Here is a 20,247-nt window from a genome sequence, read left to right on the forward strand (position 1 = left end):
GCTGAAATGATATCATCTGCCCTTGAAATCTAGTAATGTTCGACCAGAACGTTACATTTTGAACCATGGCTCTGTACAGAATCATTTTTGACAGCAGGAGAAAATATCCTTGCGATTGCACCAGATACCAGGGATAGAGGATAGCTGATATCTCAGACTTGTGAGGTTGGAGAAGGTTACGGAGATAAGGAGGGGCAAAATCTGGAGCAATTTGAAAACAAGGATGAGAATTTCAAAATCACGACATTGCTGGATTGGCAGCTAATGTGGCTCAGTGAACATTTCAGTTTTAGGACAAGGAATCTTGGGACGATCTCAAGTTAACAGCAAATGTGTGAAACAATCCAGAAACCAGTAAAATAGCTGACATTTCTCAGCACTGTCATTGCGCAGATAGTATGCAGGAGAGCTGAAAGTAGCCCCCGATAGGTTACCGAGCAACTGTGCAGAAAATGGATCACAGCAGCATCCATTTGTAGGCCCTGACTTTATAGAAGTAAAGACAATCTCAGTAGTAATTAGAGCAGTGAGTCCTCAATTTCCAAAACTTTCAGCTGATTCAGCGCCACACAACTTTATCCAGCTAGAACGCAGTTGTATAGTTCCAAGCCAAACCATACTGCTCACGTTTGGATGTTGAGCAGTTTTTCTGCCGCCACCACCTCCGTGCTTACTTCTTTAACCTTGAGCCTAACCCTCCCCCTACTGACTCCTTCTCCTGCCTACAACAAAACCCCTCCCCCTGAACACCACCCCAAGGTCTCCTACCCTCCCTCGACCTCTTCATCTCCAACTGCCATTGAGACATAAATCGCCTCAACCTCTCCACCTCTCTTACCCACTCCAACCTCTCCCTCACAGAACGTGCAGCCCTCTGCTCCCTCCGCTCCAATCCCAACCTCACACTAAACCCGCGGACAAGGGAGACGCAGTTGTAGTATGGCATACTGACCACTACATCGCCGAGGCCAGATGCCTGCTATCTGCCACTTCCTCCTACCGCCCCCTTGACCATGACCTCATCCCTGACCACCAAACCATCATCTCTCAAACCATCCACAACCTCGTCACCTTGGGTGACCTCCCATGTGCAGCCTCCAACCTCATTGTTCCCTAACCTCACACCACCTGCTTCTATCCCCTTCCCAAAATCCACAAACCTGTCTTCCCTGGTTGACCCATTGTCTCTGCCTGCTCCTGCCACACTGAACTCATCTCCACCTGTCTCAACTCCATTTTCTCCCCTTGGTCCAGGGACCCACTACCTACGTCCATGAACCACCCACACCTTCCACCTCCTCTAAAACTTCCAATTCCCTGGTCCCAAACACCTCATCTTTACCATGGACATTCAGTTCCTTTACACCTGCTTTCACCATGCGGATGGCCTAAAAGCCCTCCGCTTCTTCCTGTCCCACAGGCCCGACCAGTCCCCCTCCACTGACACCCTCATCCACTTAGCCAAACTCATCCTCACTCTCAACAACTTCTCTTTCAATTCCTCCCACTTCCTACAGACAAAGGGGTTGGCCGTGGGTACCCGCATGGGCCCCATCTATGCCTGCCTCATTGTAGGTTACGTGGAATAATCCCTCTTCGAGACCTACACTGGACCTAAACCCCACCTCTTCCTCCGTTACACTGATGACTGTATTGGTGCCACCTCGTGCTCCCATGAAGAGCTCAAACAGTCCATCCACTTCACCAACACCTTTCACCCCAACCTGGACCATCTCTGAGACCTTTCTTTCCTTCCTGCACCTCTCTGTTTCTATCTGTGGGAACCACCTGGAAACTAATATCCATTTCAAACCCAACAACTCCCACAGCTACCTAGAATACAACTCCTCCCACCCACCTTCCTGCAAAAATGCCATTCTCTATTCCCAATTCCTCCGCCTCCACCGCATCTGCTCCCACGATAAGGCATTCCACTCCCGCACATCCCAGATGTCCTCGTTTTTCAAGGACCACAATCCACCCCCCCAAGTGGTCGAGAATGCCCTTGACCATGTCTCCCGCATTTACCACAACTCATCCCTCACACCCCCTCCCCGCAATAACAACCAAAACAGAATCCCTCTTGTCCTCAAGTACCACCCCACCAACCTCCAGATCCAACGCATCATCCTCCAACACTTTGGCCATCTGCAATCCAAACCCACCACCAAAGACATTTTTCCCTCCCCACCCTTATCTGCTTTCTGGAGGGACCACTCTCTCAGTAACTCCCTTGTCTGCTCCACACTCCGCTCCAGCCCCACCACACCCGGTACTTTTCCCTATAACCACAGGAAGTGCTACACCTGCCCCTACACCTCAACCCCAAACCAGGCCCCAAGAAGACTTTTCACATCAAGCAGATGTTTGCCTGCACATCTGCCAATGTGGAATACTGTATCCACTGTTCTTGTTGTGGCCTCCTCTACATCGGGGAAACCAAGCGGGGGCTTGGGGACCACTTTGCAGAACACCTACACTTGGTTCACACTAAACAACTGCATCTCCCAGTCGCAAACCATTTTAACTCCCCCTCCCATTCTTCAGACAACATGTCCATCCTGGGCTTCCTGCAGTGCCACAATGATATCACCCGAAGGTTGCAGGAACAGCAACTCATATTCTGCTTGGGAACCCTGCATTCCAATGGTATCAATGTGGACTTCACAAGCTTCAAAATCTTCCCTTCCCCCACCGCATCCCAAAACCAGCCCAGCTTGTCCCTGCCTCCCTAGCCTGCTCTTCCTCCCATCTATCCCCTCTTCTCACCTCAAGCCCCACTCCCATCTCCTACCTACTAGCCTCATTCTGCCCCTTTGACCTGTCTATCCTCCCTGGACTAACCTATCACCTCCCTAACTCCCCACCTACACACACCTTTACTGGCTTCATCCCCACCTCTTTGACCTGTCTGTCACCTCTCCACTTTTTTTCTCCTCTATCCATCTTCTATCCGCCTCCCCTTTCTCCCTATTTATTTCAGAGCCCCCCTTCCCCTCCCCCATTTTTGAAGAAGGGTCTAAGCCCAAAACGTCAGCTTTCCTGCTTTGATGCTGCCTAGCCTGCTGTGTTCACCTAGCTCTACAACTTGTTATGTTATATCTGAAATACTGCATTGTTGAATTGAGATTTGACAGGACATGAGTCGGGCCATGGCATAATATACAATCAAAATGCCTAATGGTTACATTCATCATAATGGGTATCCACAGGAGAGGGGAATTCAATTCTTAAATGATGAAAACTCTTACCCATTGAGATTGATGTTGAGGAATGTGTTATATAAGGCAGGTTGTCATCATAGAGATTGTGCAATAGTGTCTAATTATGAAGATAAAATTGGAGAATCATTTAAAGCTAATAGAAATTATAGGTACAGTGCCACAGGGACCAGTGTAAAAGCCTCAATTATTTACAATCAATATCAATGACTTGGATGAAGGGAACAAATGTATGGTTGTTAAACTGGTTGATAACACAAAAGTAGTCAGGAAGTAAGTTGTGAAAAGGACATAAGAAGTCCGAGACAAAGGGATATAAATGGGTTAAGTGAGTGGACAAAAACTGGTAGATGAATTATGATGTGGGAGTAGTGAACTTTTCCATTTTGGCTAGAAGAATAGAAAAGCGAAGTATTATTTAAATGGAGAGAGATTGCAGGATGCTGAGTTACAGAGGGATCTGGGTGTCAGGTATATGAATCACAGAACATTAGTGTGCAGATATAGCAAGTGATTAAGAAGGTAAACAAAATGTCATTTATTGAAAGAAGAGTTGAGTATGTTTAGATTAGATTCCCTACAGTGTGGAAACAGGTTCTTCGGCCCAACAAGTTCACACTGCCCCTTGGAGCATCCCACCCAGACCCATCCCCCTATACCCCACACACCCCTGAACACTACGGGCGATTTAGCATGGCTGATCCACTGAGCCTGCACATCTTTGGACTGTGGGAGGAAGCCGGAGCACCCGGAGGAAACCCACGCAGACACAGGGAGAATTGCACACTCTGCACAGGCCGTTACCCGACGCTGGAATCGAACCCAGTTCCCTGGTGCTGTGAGGCTGCAGTGCTAACCACTGAGCCACCGTGCCACCCGTAAGGAGGAAAGTTTGGCTGCAGTTATCAGGGTGTTGCTCAGACCACATTCGGAATACTTGGTATAATTTTGGTCCTGTTACTTTGTAAAGGATATAACTGCATTGGAAGTAGTTCAGAGAAAGTTCATTTTGACTGATTTCTGGGAGAAAGGGGTTATTTTATCAGGAAAGTTGGGACAAGTCGAGTCGTTATCCATTGGAGTTTAGAAATATGAGAGATGATCTTATCGAAACAGAGATCGTGAGGACATTTGACAGGGTGGATGCTGAAAAGATCTTAGGGGAGAAACTTGAACTAGGGGATGCAGTTTAAAAATAATGAATTTTCTGTTTCAGATGGAAAGGAGGAGAAGTTTTTCTCTTACAGGTTCACTTGTGTGTACAGTTGTCATTTCCAGACAGGACATCGGAACGTTAAGTGTTTTTAAGGCTCTTCATTGAAAAGAAAATTCCATTCTGGAGAGTGGACAGTGATGAAGTCACAATCAGATTAGTCTTGATCTTATAAAATGACAGAGCAGACTTGAGGGGCTGAATGGCCTACTGTTGATTCTATTTCAGGTGGTCTGAAAACTTAACATTAAACTTAATTTTTTATATATTGTTCAGCAGTGACAGCAGAGTGGCTTGATTCTCTGAAGATTGTGCAATAGAGGATACTGAATGGTTATCAGGGTTATACACAGCACCCACTGGAAAGCTGCATCATTAACCATGAAGCAAACCTTGACCAGTTTGCGACTCGAGTGAACTCAGCAATGTATTGCTGCCTGCAATTCGGAACTGACACCTTGAATGAAGAATTGCTGTAGTGAGAATGAAGCAAGATCATAAATGTAATCAAAAAGAGTGTTTATGAAGTTGTAACACATAGGCCATGGCAACTTATTCGCAGGATTGTTGATGCTGCAGCCAGTAAGTTTTAGAGTTTCTAATCATTTTGTTTTTAAGTTGGAGAACCCTGACAATGACTTTTGGACTTGGCAAAAATCTGTTCCGATGGTGATGTAGTGTCTCACGGGGGCTTGTGTTATTTTAGATAGCGAGTTTATTATTTTAGGCTTCCACTGTTCAATACTGTGGCCGTCAAAAGATGCTGAATACCTCCTGTCAGCCATGGTATGAAACAGCTCCCATCCATGGGGAGCTATGTCAGTGATACAAACAGCAAAGATTGATCATTTTTATTTCTTTCATAACAGCGAATGAATTCTACCTCCCAAAGCAGCACTTTTACACTCTGCTGTTTGTCATGCTGTGCAGGTTGACATTCTACTCATGACACAGCCACCCTCAGGAAGGTGGGCATATTTTGACACTGAGATCACCAGTAACAGTGGCAGGATCCTGTACACCATTCCAGATGGAAAGAAGCTCAGTGTTGGTGTTTATCCGGTGAAGATGGTTGTAAGGTATATCTATATATATTGCATGTATTCTTTTCTGAGTTGACCTTCACAGTTGACCTTTTGTGGTTTGAAAAGAACTTGAGTTATGTTCTGGCTGCTGTGAAATTATCTTGTTTGGCACTGTGTTAATGTGAGTCATTAAAATCTAGTGCGCGGGTTCAAAGCAATCAAACTCACCAAACAGACCTCACCTCAAGGTAATTGAAATACAGAAGTGTGAAGGTAATGTATCAGATGTTCAGATCCCACCTGGAGAATTGGTTTCATTTTGGGCATTGCATCTCAGCAATAAGATTTACATCAAAATTCACCATTATTAACATTGGGGCTCAAAGAGCTGAAGTAGGCAGAAAGGTTGCATGAATTTAATCTGCATTCCATGCAGTTCAGAAGGTTTATCAGTGACAAAATTGTGGAGTTTAAAAGGGATTTGATAGAGTAGGCATCGAGAAACCAATTCCTCTAATTAGTAAGTCCAGAATGGGGATCAAGGTCTTGAAATTACCAACATTTCCAATAGCTGGGGTAGTCAGGAGTACTTTTCACAGAACAATAATCAAATGCATTCTCCCAAAATGCTATAGGTGCTGGGGAAATTGAAATCTATAAGCCTGAAATTGACAGACTTTATTGAGGAATATAAAGATACAGTGGGTATATGTAGTTGTTGTAAAGATCAGTCAAAATGTAATATGGTGATGGTACCATGTAAAGATGTTGAAAGTTCTACCACTCCTCAATGTGGCAAACATATTATTTGTTACCTATATGTTGATGTGATTCAAAAGCACATATGAATTTTTATTAGTTAAATGTTAAAGTCATGGTAATTTGATCTTCATAGGCCTTTCTCTTTATAGATGAGGAACTTAGAATGGAAATAGATCTGTGTAGAATATTAAGCTCAGCACAGACTATTTGTGCTGAATGGCCTGATTCTGTGTTGTATAGTGTGCAGAATGCTGTGAAATGTAAATTGAGTTTACCTTTATACATTTGCCAAACTCTCTTTAAAAACTTCATGTTCTGTTGCCAATAACACACAGAAATATAATTGGAAATATTGAAAATTAAATTTGAACCAATTCAACAGCAATTGAAGGTCTCTTGAACTCATTTTGTGAAGCTTGCAATGTCATTTTCAGATCAGTTCTCCTCCAACTCCAGATGGCACTTGCACCTACTCTGCACAGCAGAGTATTATTTTAAAGTGCATGAAAATATTTAAGGTGTTTCTGTTGGAGCAGGAAATGAGCCATTTGAAGATATCTCAAAGGCAATATAATGTAACTGGAAACAGATTTGAAATCGTCCAGACATCTCAAGATATCATAAAAATGAATTGTGATATTCGTAAAATGCATTTGAAATATCCTGTCTGCTTTCTTGTCCTTGATTAAGAAGAGGAAGGAACAGCAGGGACTGTTGTTTCTGTCACTAGCAGGCCCTGCTACAATTAACTTGTGTCAACACCAACATGCACAGAATCAGGAGTGGGTGCACTTTGATTCTCTGATTGGTTATTGAACCTTGCACACATGGGTTCACATATTAATGACAATTGAGTTATGAATAGGCATGTGGATGATAGTATAAGATAAGGGTGGAGCTGAGATAGACCTGAGGTTTAGGGTAAAAGTTCAGCACCACATTGTGGGCCGATGGGCCTGTACTGTGCTGTACAGATCTATGTTCTATGTTCTATGTTCTACCCCTGTGAAGACGAATAACATAAAAGAATTGAACTTCCCACATGCCTCACTGTGGGGGAAAAAAAACACATTGGACAAGATTCCATGTTCTTAAGATCACTTTTACTTTAAAAGTCTAATCACAACCAACATAAATATGATTGAACAGGCTTTGGACATAAATCAAATGTGCATTTTCAACGGCTCACATAACTGAGATATAGATTAACAGCCAGGTTTTTGTTTAATTCATTTGTGGGATGACGGCATGACTGTCTGGGTCAGCATTTCTTGCCCATTCCCCTAGTTGCCCTTGAGAAGGCTGTGGTGAGCAACCTTCTTGAACCACTGCAGACCACCTGCTGTTGATTGACCCACAATGCCATTAGGGAGGGAATTCCAGGATTTTGACCCAGAGGCAGTGAAAGACTGGCAATGTATTTACAAGTCAGGACGGTGAGTGGCTTGTTACAACACAGATAGATCTCATGAATTTACTGACAGTTCCCTTAGTACACATGAGACCATGTGCAGCTTTAAAAATCTTTTAAAATCTTCCTCAGCAGAGTTCAACTGATTTTCTTCCAGCATATTTGACCCTTAGATCACCTGCAGTTTTGGCTTTACTGTATTCCAGTTCCAGGAATACAGAGCTCAGCAGAAGGACACATTCAGCTCACATCGGTGTTGATGCATGGAATTCCCAGAGGCCCTTTCCTCTCACCCCTCTTAAACACTCTGCTAAACCTTAGGGCCAGCTCTAGTTAAACAAACATTCAAACGCTAGAAGTACTTTTATGTCACCTTTGTTGCTTCTAAACTTAGTCTTCAGTTTCCAGTGTTTGTCAGTGCTCTCAATCACAGCTCCTCAGCTTGTCTGTATTTTTCTGTTGGCTATTACTGAAAATGTATTTGTTTTTTTCTGCACAGCTTTTGTTTTCTTGTCAAGTGAATACTACAGCCTGATTTCTCAGGAGTCAGATATCTCTGGCAGGAATTCAGGGTTATAGCCACAACCCCCAAACCATGACAACTCCTGTTTTCCCCAGAAACCTGAAGTTTGATTTTTTTTTCAGTTAGGGATTGTGGGAAGGAAGTTCATAATATGTGATAGTTTGCAAACTTACTTCTGAAGTAGATGTAAATAGATGTTTTGGTTTCCAATTCTGTGAAGTTGACTTTCTCATAATGGTTAGAAATTCATTCTTTAGAAGAGAGAGTTTAAAAGAGTCTTCCCAAGTAAACCACTGACTTCAGTTAAATGCTTAGCAACTCCCGGGGGATAATTGCTGAGGTATTTACTAAGCTGACTTTTTGCAGTACAATTAATGATATTACACGGGAAGATCCCAACCATAGGTATCATTATGTATTTTGTGTAAAAATGGGGATAAAATAGTCATGTCTATCCCTTGATTTTTTTATTGTAAACAAAGGTAGCTCCCATTTAATACACTGCCTTTACAGTAAGGAGAACTGCACTTCTATAGTGGCTTTAGTTCTCAAGTAAGGAAGACATTTAAATTCAAGTTCATATTTTATTGCTTGGTTGCATTTTCACAACTGTTAGAAGTTCATTTGAAGTAGAAGTTTGCCAATTTCAGACTTATTTTTGATAAGGTTTTCTGATGTTAACTGTAGTTTTCTTTGGGCTGACAATATCAATAATCATAAAGTTCACAACTACTGTTAGTGTTATTAAAGGAAATATGGTAATGTTTTAGTGTATTTCGACAAGGTTTTGTTTTTGTCATTTTTACATTTCAATAGTTGGAAGAACTAGGTCAGAAAAATACCATGTAGGTCTTGAAAACATGTTGTATATGGAACATTGATCAATTGAGCCACATTTAAACATTCCTCTATGAGGGACCTTTTCATCTGAATCCCAGGGGAACTAATCTATGTTGAGGAATGCTGATTTACAGTGATTAATCAGTGTAATCTGATTAATGAAATTTCATTATTATGTACATCCAGATTTGATTGAACTTAATTGTACTCACCATACTTAAAGTGGTAATGTCTAATCCTTGAATTTTAATTCTACCTAGAGGCGACCAGACCTCTGCAGAGAGCTACCTTACAGTATTGCCAAAGGGGATGGAATGTGTTGTTTTCAGCATCGATGGTTCTTTTGCTGCTAGTGTCTCTATCATGGGCAGTGACCCGAAGGTCAGAGCTGGAGCTGTGGATGTGGTCAGGTACAATGTGCACAAGCTTTCACATTTATTGCATTTCTACATGTCATGTTTTGAGACAATAAACAATCACAAATTGTGTAAAGAATGCTGGATTCTTTCTAACAAGTTACAATTCCTGCCATCATAATGGTTATCGCAGTATTATGTTTGTGTGTTGCCATTGTGTATTGCAATCTCAATAATTCTGATTCAAATTTTCAATGTTTGTTATTTTAATGCACTTCCAGGCTCTTGGCACTTGGTCCTATGGCACTGATTAATGAGCTCTTTGTGTGAATGTTATGGTATTTACCCAGACCTCCTGATACTTTACTCTACTTGCCATTTCTGCCAATGTGTCGTACTGGGTAAGGGTTCATTGAGTTAGTTCTCTGCCATCAATTCTCCTTTGTCTTTGTTTCAGCCAGGGCCTATGCAGTGATTCATGCTCCTGTGGAGTATCTACAGAAAAGGCATTGTTCTCGGATAACAAGATGATTCATTTCAGGATAATCATCAGAGCAACTGTATTTGGTCAGGCATCATTATTAGGACTTTGAGGAGCTGGTACAGACCCATCTGCTCCCTCTGAAAGCCAGAATAGAACCCATGGACTGTTTGTGATATCAGTAGACTAGCTGGAGTGAATGTAACAGGAGTATTACCCTCTTCAGAACCATTACCCTATACGACAAACAAAACCATATGAATATACAGATTATATATAAAAATCAACTTCCCATTAGTAATGACACTTTGTTCGCCAACATCTTCTCAAGGATGATGATTGATAGACAATAAAGGCTAGCCTTGGCAGCGATATTCATGTATCAAGAAGATTGAGTAAAGGCAATTTACAAGTTGAATGGACTCATGCTTTAAACACAAATCACTGATTTACAGGAAGGCTATAATGAGCATCAGCAATGAAGACAGAGTGAGCCCATGCCAGAAATTTGTTCTTCAGATCTGTGTGTTGACTTTTGATTAGTATATTTGAAAATGCAGCTGCTAATCCAACTGCTTCAGGCTAGAGTTCTGTATTCCCTTGTTCTCCTTATCTCGTTTCATGGTGGTAACTCCTGTCTCCTATGATCTAACATTACACTTATTTTCTGATATCTTAGTCTTGCATGTTAAGGGAGACAGTCACTCTAACATCAAGGACCTGAATAATGGATCAATTTTTGACCTACATTTTTTGAGCTTGCTCATTTACAAAGGCTACAGTTTTGAAAATACCTGTTTACAACAATGTAAGAGAACAAAATGTTAAAGGCAAACTGATAGAAACAAACACCAAGCATAATACTATTGCCTCAAAGCTTCCATTATTCTTTCTATAACAATTTCCCTGAAATTTATTCAATGGGGTAACTTTGGGTATTAAAAGACTAAGATCCCTTACTTTGATAGTCATTCAAGATAAAGCATTGGGTTAGATTTTAAACTTCCTGCTGGTGTAAACCTCAGTTTGTAAATCAACAGCAGGTGTAGAAACTGCACAGGATTCAAATTTCTCTTCATTAGAGATGGTGCAATGTTATTCTCACACAGTCATCCTCATGGAGAATGGGAAAACCACAGGCAGTTTCTGGAACATACGGCCCAAACTCATCTAAATCAGTAACAGCTCTTACATTGCTGTCCCATTTGTAATGCTGTCATTTTTCTCAGTGCAAGAATGGGGCTTTCAATGAAGTTTCTTCTTTTTAAAGACATTGGCAGGAGCTGGGCTACCTCATCATTTACATTACTGGACGCCCAGACATGCAGAAGCAAAGGGTGGTTTCCTGGCTGGGTCAGCATAACTTTCCCCAGGGAATGATCTTCTTCTCTGAAGGCCTGGTCCATGATCCCCTGCGACAAAAAACAATCTTTCTACGCAATCTTGTGCAAGAGGTAATCTCTGATCAGGCGTTATGTATAGAATACCCTTAGGAAAACAATTTTAGAACAGTAAAGAACACAAGACTTTCTGATAAAGCTGAATAAGCTCCCAATTTCAGGCTGATATGGAGTTTTTAAAATATAGAATAATGTGGATGAAGGAAATGGATTAACACTTTTCATTTGTGCTTAAAACCTGCTGAGATAGCTGGAGTGAAAGTCTCTGCTGTCTATGAAAGGGTTCTAAGTAAGAGATCGGGCCTGAGGTGAAATGGGTTTGAGTAATATTTGCTGACTTCCTAGGGAGCACAAAGCTGCTTGTAATTTGATGCTAAATGAGACTTGTAACTGAGACTAATTGATACTTTCACTCCGTGATGCTGTTGTGTAATTGTTAGTTTGTTACATATTTGATGTATTTGATTTACCTCACAGTATTTCAGAGATGGCACTTGTACTAAGTCTGCAACAGATTTATTTACAGTGCAGTTACTATATAAATCTTATGTATTCAAATACTTGTTACATAAAACACACTTTACCTTACTGAATGCCCTGACCTACCTATTACCTGAGAAAAGCTAAGTCCCTGTGAGTTTTATTGTATATGCTGTTTCTAGTCTACTTCAAAATAACTACTTATAACAGCACAACCTAAAATCCAAGGCTGGGATTTATGGACTTGGGAGGAGTCCCACCACTGGCATTGAAAAAAGGGCAGTGAATCTGCCTCAGCGGGCACTGGGACCTGGTGCTACCTTTTGGTGACAGTTGCCAAGTTTAAGAGGCTCCCACTGAGACTGCCATCCTTCTTAAGGATGACATTCAGGCCCCAAGATCCATTAGCCCTATCAGAAGACCAGTACCATCACCAGCATTACTACCCTGAGGATGAAGGCACACAAGATGGGTAGCAAAGTTGAGAGCAGGTGACACTCTCATTATGTGACTAAGAAGTGTCTGAAAAGGAGCTCCCACCCATATTGGTTTCATTGCTGTCACATTCAAATGTGGGGAGCCCCTAGCAGCTGGTAGAATGCCAGCAAGGATGAGAAGAAATCCTTACATGGACACTTAAATGGCTCGATTGGGCTTCTGGTGGGCAAGCCATGTGCCATCTTTCCCATCATTGGCAAAATGAGATGGCAGTGGGAAGTCAGTGGGCATTACACCTATTGCTTTCTCATGCCAATTTCTGAACTCCTAATATATCCCTAAAACAGCTGGTAAATTCTAGTTCTAAAATTTCAGAAAAAAAAGGTGTTTGTAAGTTTTAACATTTATGTCTATCTACTTTCGAGGAGCTTTCCTGCTCCTCGGATGCTGCCTGATCTGCTGTGTTCCTTCAGCTCCACACTGTATTGAGCTTCTTTGGTTCCTGGTCTGCAGTTGATTTTCAATAATGCACAGCTTTGCATTTTTGTTCTCTCCTTAGTCCCATATTAAGATCTCTGCTGCGTATGGCTCCATGAAAGACATTTCAGTTTACAATGTCCTAGGATTGCCAGCGTCTCAGATCTACATTGTTGGACGCCCGTCAAAAAAATATCAGAACCAGTGTCAGGTAATGAGTCTCTTTATTCCATGATAGAGAGTTGAATTAAATTGAGGAATTTAAAACAAAATCTATGACAAGAAACCTGTCAATTACCTCTCAGAGATACCACATTGATTGCAATAACCAGCTATTGTTTGCACTTTCCCCCAATTTCTCTTACATTCATATTCAGTTCTTGTTTCTGTTTTTATTTAAGGTTTTTTCTTCCTTCTGCTTGATGCCTTCCTTTGCTTCACAGCTAGATGCTTAATGCTTGTATTTTTTACCTCTCCAGTCACCTGTAACTTTGTCCCTCTGTTCAGTGAACAGAGAACAGCATGTGGGAAATTGCTGTACTTCTAACCGGCTCAATGATTTTACGAGCCTTTTGAAGGGGACTGACTGGAGAGATAAACAACCATGATGATGCTTTTTCCTGTGGATTTTCCTCCACACTGAGACCACAAACGATCCCAGACATCACCGGAAATTCAGCCTCCGCACGTAAGAGCGCCACCAAGCGGTACAATGGTCTACTACACTTGATCTTAGCCAATTTTTTTTTAAATTTAAAAAATATACTTTATTCACAGAATATACAAAAAATAAACATATTTATACACCTACCCCATCACGCTAGCTGCTCTGGGTTACCCTGGGGGTATGCACACGAACTAAAGGAAAGAAGCAAAAACAAGAACAAAGAAAGACAAAGAAAATACCCCGGCGGTCATCCCCTCGCACAGTCCCCGTTGGCCCCCTGACCAGTTGGGGAAGGTGCCAGCTGGGCCCAGTTACTGAGTGAGGCCCCTGTTACACTGTGGTCGAGGGGTCTCATACAGTGGTCTTTCCCCACCGCGCCTTGGTGGCGGCTGCCCCAAGCTTTAGCGCGTCCCTCAGCACATAGTCCTGGACCTTGGAGTGCGCCAGTCTACAACATTCGGTCGGGGTCAGTTCTTTCAGCTGGCAGACCAGCAAGTTGCGGGCAGACCAAAGAGCATCTTTCACCGCATTGATGGTCCTCCAGGTGCAGTTGATGTTGGTCTCGGTGTGCGTCCCGGGAAACAGCCCGTAGAGCACGGAGTCCCATGTCACGGAGCTGCTCGGGACGAACCTTGACAAGTAGCACTGCATTCCTCTCCAGACCTCCTGCGCATAGGCACACTCCAGAAGGAGGTGATAGACAGTCTCATCCCCCCCCCCGCAGCCGCCTCGAGGTGGTGCAGAGATTCCGGGCATGCATAAAGGATCTCTCACATCGTGCAGTAGACTTTACACTTTGCATATTAACACTCACAACTCGTACCCCCACTGTGAGCAGTGACCGCGGTACCCTCCCCGAGTCCAAGGTCCAGCCCCTCCATCCGTCCCTGCATGCCCGTTGCCCGGGCAAACTGCTGGATGCTCTCTGGGCTGAGGAAACTGTCCGTGCTGCCTTCCGGGTCACACCCCCCTGTCGGGGGTACGGAGGCAGGAGAGTCCGGCTTTGGGTCAGGGTGGTGACATGCTGTTTCCAGCTTCCCGCCTGAAGGTCTGCTGCTCCCAGTCGCCTGGAGCTCTGGTTCGAGGGGTCCCGGCAGGGCCCCTGTGGCGAGTGGCTGGGTGTTGGAGCGATCTTCAGGACATCCCCTGTCACCAGGAAGCGGGGGGTGGGTGCTGCTCTCCTTCTCGCTGGCGATTTTCAACTTCTGCTTCGGACGGCCCTCCTCCGAATCCCCCTCATCAGAGGAGCTTTTATAGCCCCCCTGTAGCTACCTCTTCCCGCCTGATGGTTGTGGTGCCGGGGCCCGCTGGCGTGCCTTCCTCCTCACCTTCCGGACCGTCGTCCACTCCCCTGGGTTGCCTGTTGCCTCGTCCATCGACTCCAGGTTATCGGCGGGGGGGAGCGGAGCCTGCAGAGGCACTTTGCTGGCCTCAGGTCCATCCTGCGGGGCTGGGCCCTCCTGTACGCTGGGGGGTGGGGGGGGGGCGCTATATCCTTGCAGGGGCCTGGTGTCTTCCTCTCCTCTGGGGGGGCTTGCCCTGTGTTGCCCTTGCTGGCGACCTGGGTTTAGGTGGTCCCCCGCTGCGGGCATGCCCTATAGAAGTGGCCTGCTTCCCCGCAAAGGTTGCAGCTTTTCTCTTGTGGGCAATCCTTTGCAAGGTGTCCCTCCTCCCTGCAGTTCCTGCAGATGGTGGCTTTGCAGTCGGCCGCCATGTGACCTGACCTACCACTGGCATGGCAGACTTTAGGTTGCCCTGCGTAGGCCAGGTAGCCCCTGCTCCCACCGATCGCGAAGCTGGACGGTGGGTGTATGACATTCCCGTCCGCGCCCATCCTCAGCGTCACCTTGACCTGCCTCTTACTGGTCCAGATGCCAAAGGGGTCCATGATGTCAGTTAGGTCCCCTTCCACCTTCACGTGCCTTCCAAGGAAGGTCAGGACATCAACTGCTGGCACATGCGGGTTACACATGTGTACAGTCACCATACGGCTCCTCTGCACCAGCATCACAAACAGCGGGACGGCGGTCAGTACAGAGAGGGGGCCCTCACCTTCTTTCTCCTTGAATACCTCCAGGAAGCGCTGGCAAAGCTTGGCACTCCTGAAGGTTACATCAAAGAATCCTCCCCCGGGGAAATCCTGCAGGCAGTAAATGTCCGCAGCAGCGAACCCACAACAGTCCAACAGGACCCACTTCATGAAGAAGGTGCGGTCCACAGGTGCAACCTCATCCACTTTCTTCATAGCCACTCTGATAGTGCTCCGGACCCCCTGTCCTGGGGCACGAGCACTCGCCACAGCCATCGTTGCAGGTCGGCTGCTGCCCTGAACCAGTGTTAGGCCGATGCCAGCATTAAGATCCACCGCTTGCAAGGGTGCACAGCCAACCCGACGTCTTCCTTCTGCTTCCAACGCAGTCGCTCTATCCTCTTCTCGGTCCACGCTGAGCCACCAAGTGTTACACTTGGTCTACTACACTTGATTTTAGCCAAAAGGGGCAGTTGCAGGTCTGAAAGTTAGAGAATTGGATGGATGTAAGCCAGCAGTACTGTGGAAAGCAATGGATGGAATCATTCTTTTCAATCAAAGTGGTCCTCAGAAACTGCAAAAAAGAATTATTTTTTCCTCAATATCTTATTTTAAGAAATTTCTATTTCAACAATAACTTTTCCCGAATGGCTCATTTCAGGATGGTCCTATGTTCAATTATATTGTCTGATGCAATAGTTAGGTTAAAAATATTTTAAAATGCAAATTTGACATGGGCATAAAATACAGTAGCAAGATTGATCATATCAGAGAGCAAAAGCAGCTACTGTCAAAACACTTTGTTACTTCTCACAAACATTTCATGCTGCATTTATTTCAATTACAACAGGGAATTTAGCTAAACTACAGTAAAAAAAACTGCCAAAATTTACTCTTAAATACATGGTCAGTTACGTTTTTATCAAATTGACAATAGCTTTGCCTCAGCATCAAATTAACAGCTACACCATCAATTTATTATGGATAAATAATGTAAACCATTCGCTGCTATTTTTATATGCCAAAAATTATTGTGTCAGTTGCTAATTGGTTAAGATCATTCCTTTCATGCTTAACAACACAATATTCATACCTCAGGCATGATGTGAACAGGAAATAATGACAGATGAATAACGTTTTGGGGGAAACTTCTCTTTGCTATTTTGGGAAGGAGCTTTCAAAAATAAAATTAACTATTTTAACTGTTAATTCTTTCATTATGGGAGCAAAAGCATTTGGCCAGTCACATTCACCCAACACAATGTCAAGCCCATGATCTTAATGCTGTAGCTGGATTTTCCTTTCTTAATAGTAGTGAATGCTGGGAGATTCACTGCTATTGAAGGATGCAGTGAAGAGGCTTTGGTGCATCACATCGGGCTCCACAAAAATCCACACTGAAGGCCCTGTCATTCTACTTCCTATGGTGGCACAGAGCTTCAATATGTATGCTTCGTTGAGAGCCCAGTCTCCCATTACAGATTTTCCTTTAATTACACACCTGGAGAGAAGTGAGAACTCTTTCTAATTGACAGCTTGAAAATGGCATAATACTTTACTTTTTGTGTGATCTCTTTTGTCAATGGCTCAATATATACACACAATAGAAAATGGTGTTGGCATGTTATTTCTGATATTGATATTGATGTTGATACTTTAAACATCTGATTGACTCGACCCCTTATATGTTTGTAGCAACAGGTTATTTTTACTAAACGTTATGGGTATTTGCAAGCAGATCCATGTCGCCATTATTACTATTGGGTTCATTATTTCTGTAAAGGTTGCATAATGTGTGAGTGGGCATGGAAGTGCCAGGAGTTGGCATGGAAGATTTGAATGGCCATTGGGAGTGGATGAGAGAAATGAGTTGGCATGGAGGCACATGTATGATCTTTTGAACTGATTGAATTCTTTGAAGGAGAAATGGAGAGGATTGATGAAGGCAGAGCGGCGGACGTGATCTGTGTGGACTTTAGTAATGCATTTGACAAGATTCTGCAAGAAAGGCTGGTTGGCAAGATTAGATTGCATGGAATTTGGGGACAACAAGCCATTTGAATACAGAACTGGCTCAAAAGTAGGAGACACAGGGTGATGGTGGAGGGTGACTTTTCAAATGGGGAAGTCTGTGACCGGTGGTGTGCCACAAGGATTACTGCTGGGTCCTTGCTTTTTGTAGTGGACAGTGAAGAAGGTTACCTTGGAATTCAACGGGATCTTGATCAAGCAGGCCAATGGGCCAAGGAGTGACAAATGGAGTTTAATTTAAATAAATTGGAGGTATCGTGTATTGGAAAGGCAAATCATGAAAGGACTTGTACACTGAATGGTAAGGTTCTGGGGAGTGATGTTGAATAAAAACACCTTGGTGTGCAGGTTCCTAGTTCCTTGAAAATGGAGACACAGATAGATAGGATAGTGAAGAAGGCATTTAGTATGATTGCCTTTATTGGCCGGTGCATTGACTATAGGAGTTGGGAGGTCATGATGAGGCTGTACAGGACATTGACTAGGCCACTTTTGGAATGCTGAGTTCACTTCTGGTCTCCCTGCGATAGGTAGAATGTTGTGAAACTTGAAAAAGGTTCATAAAAAATTTACGAGGATGTTGTCAGGTTTGGAGGGTTTGAGCTATAGGGAGCGGCTGAATAGGCTGGGGGCTTTTTTCTCTGGAACATCAGAGGCTGAGGGTTGACCTTATAGAGATTTATAAAACCATGAGGGGTATAAGTAGGGTGAATAGCCAAGGTGTTTTTCCCAGTGTAGGGCAGTCCAGAACTAGAGGGCATTTGTTTAAGGTGAGAGGGGTAAGATTTAAAAAGGGACTTAATGGGTAACATCTTCACATAGAGAGTGTTGTGTGTGTAGAATGAGTTGCCAGAGGAAGTGGTAGAGGCTGATACAATACAACATTCCAAAGGCATCTGGAAGGGTATATAGATAGGAAAGGTTTGGAGGGATATGGGCCAACTGCTGGTGATTGGAACTAGGTTAATATCTGGTTGGCATGGACAAGTTGGAATGAAGTGTCTTTTTCCATTCAATACAGTTCTATGACTCCACAACTCAAATGGCTTCAGAGTACAAATAATAATTCATGCCTTGCTTGAGAAGCTATGGACCGTGAGTTGGGATAAAAGTGGGCCCAACTCCATGAAAATGGCAGTGATGTAGTTTCTAGGATGTGCCTAAACTTGAAATGCAACCGAACACATAGGCAGCCCTGGTGTATGCTATAAATAGCTTATACCACATTTCCTTCCTGATCATGAGCCACATCTTGTGGTGGAAACTCAGTATTGCACCAGTCTTTATATTCTTAGCCAATAAAATCCTTTGGATTAAGCATTGTTTTGCATCTTTTTATCCTCTCTTCAGCGCTTTAAAATTACTTGGAAGAGAGCTCCAATTTGTTCTGTGCTTTTGAATTATTATTGTTACTTTAGTCAGAAGACTGTAGTGATAACAACAACAACTGAACCATCATAGAAAAAGGTGCAAAAAGCTGAAAGATTTTCTTCAAACAGTTGTCTTGAGAGGCCAGTACAGACCTCAAGATTATGTTGCTGCCTGCATTTTAGGACTCAAGAAGTAATTTTTTTTGTTATAAGTTCATAACTTTTAAAATCAAAAATGATTAAACTGTAAGGCAGATTGCATAGAGTGGGCTGGTATTCCTTTGAATATAGAAGAGTAAAGAGTGATCTAGATTAGATTAGATTCCCTACAGTGTGGAAACAGGCCCTTCGACCCATCAAGTCCACACCACCCCTTGAAGCATCCCACCCACCCCTGAACACTACAGGCAATTTAGCATGGCCAATCCATCTAGCCTGCACATCTTTGGACTGTGGGAGGAAACCAGAGCACACAGACATGGGGAGAATGTGCAAACTCCGCACAGGCAGTTACCCGAGGCGGGAATCAAACCCAGGTCCCTGGCGCTGTGTGACTTCAGTGCTAACCACTGAGCCACTGTGTTGAGATATTTCAGATTATCCAAGGATTTGACAGTGTACGCCCTGATTATGTCTGTGTTGGGGAGGCCCACCCACATTATTTAATCTCACCACCAATTGAAACCCCTAATGGGCAATTAATGTCCACTTAAGGACCTCATTACAGACCTCCAGTATTAACCCAACAGTGGACTGGGGTGGTCAACACATAGAGCACGTCAAGCAGACGAGTCGTGGCTTGCTTTCAGGCCCCTGGGAGATATGGAGTACCTAGTTTAAAGGAATGCAATGTTGGCATTGGGAAGGTGGTGACACACTGAATATCCAGCCTTTTCTGCTGACCCCTCTGGGTGACTGCCTCCCACCATCACACATCTGTGGCCTAGGATCCAGTGAAAGCCCTGATCCCATAGAAATGCTTGCTGCTGTCAAGTGCCTGAGGGAAAGGCGAAGATGTTGAACTTCCCCTGTAAAGGTGATGTGAAGCCCTTGCCTCCCCTCCAGTTGTACAAGGTTCCACCCCAGATTTCCTGGCAGGGGGAATAGAGAATAAAGGGAAGTAGTCTTCAGAATAGAGTTTGTCCTGTCAGGAGCAAAATCAGGAAACACTTCCTCACACAAAATAGAAATTCTCTCTGTTGAAAGGCTGTTAATGCTGGGGCTATTAAAGCTTTTGAGCCATAGATTCTTAATCTTTGAATAGGGAGCGAAGTTGGGAACATGGAGGTGAGATGGAACAAAGGTGGGAACATGGAGGTGAGATGGAACAAAGGTGGGAACGTGGAGCAAAGTTGGGAACATGGAGGTGAGATGGAGGCAAGGTGGGAACATGGAGATGAGAAATGGATCAGCCATAGTCGAATTGCATGGCGGAAAGGGCTGAAATAACGGAACAGACTAATTCTGTTCATAATATCCCAAGAAGTTTGTTAAAACTTGAAAAATTCAGAATAAGAAGTTGG

General features: G+C 43.7%; 1 protein-coding gene across 6 annotated transcripts in view; it reads left to right on the forward strand.

The window, feature by feature from the left end:
- Positions 1-20,247, forward strand: part of pitpnm3 (PITPNM family member 3) — a 624,224-nt gene that overhangs the window by 598,675 nt on the left and 5,302 nt on the right. For all 6 annotated transcript variants that reach the window (XM_048557117.2, XM_048557116.2, XM_048557121.2 and 3 more), the window contains 4 exons: positions 5,365-5,513; positions 9,256-9,405; positions 11,103-11,286; positions 12,710-12,838. In XM_048557117.2, the coding sequence (XP_048413074.1) occupies positions 5,365-5,513; positions 9,256-9,405; positions 11,103-11,286; positions 12,710-12,838 (612 nt within the window). The remainder of the gene's footprint in view (positions 1-5,364; positions 5,514-9,255; positions 9,406-11,102; positions 11,287-12,709; positions 12,839-20,247) is intronic.

The sequence above is a fragment of the Stegostoma tigrinum genome, chromosome 27 (assembly GCF_030684315.1).
Source record: "Stegostoma tigrinum isolate sSteTig4 chromosome 27, sSteTig4.hap1, whole genome shotgun sequence".
NCBI classification, from domain to species: domain Eukaryota; kingdom Metazoa; phylum Chordata; class Chondrichthyes; order Orectolobiformes; family Stegostomatidae; genus Stegostoma; species Stegostoma tigrinum.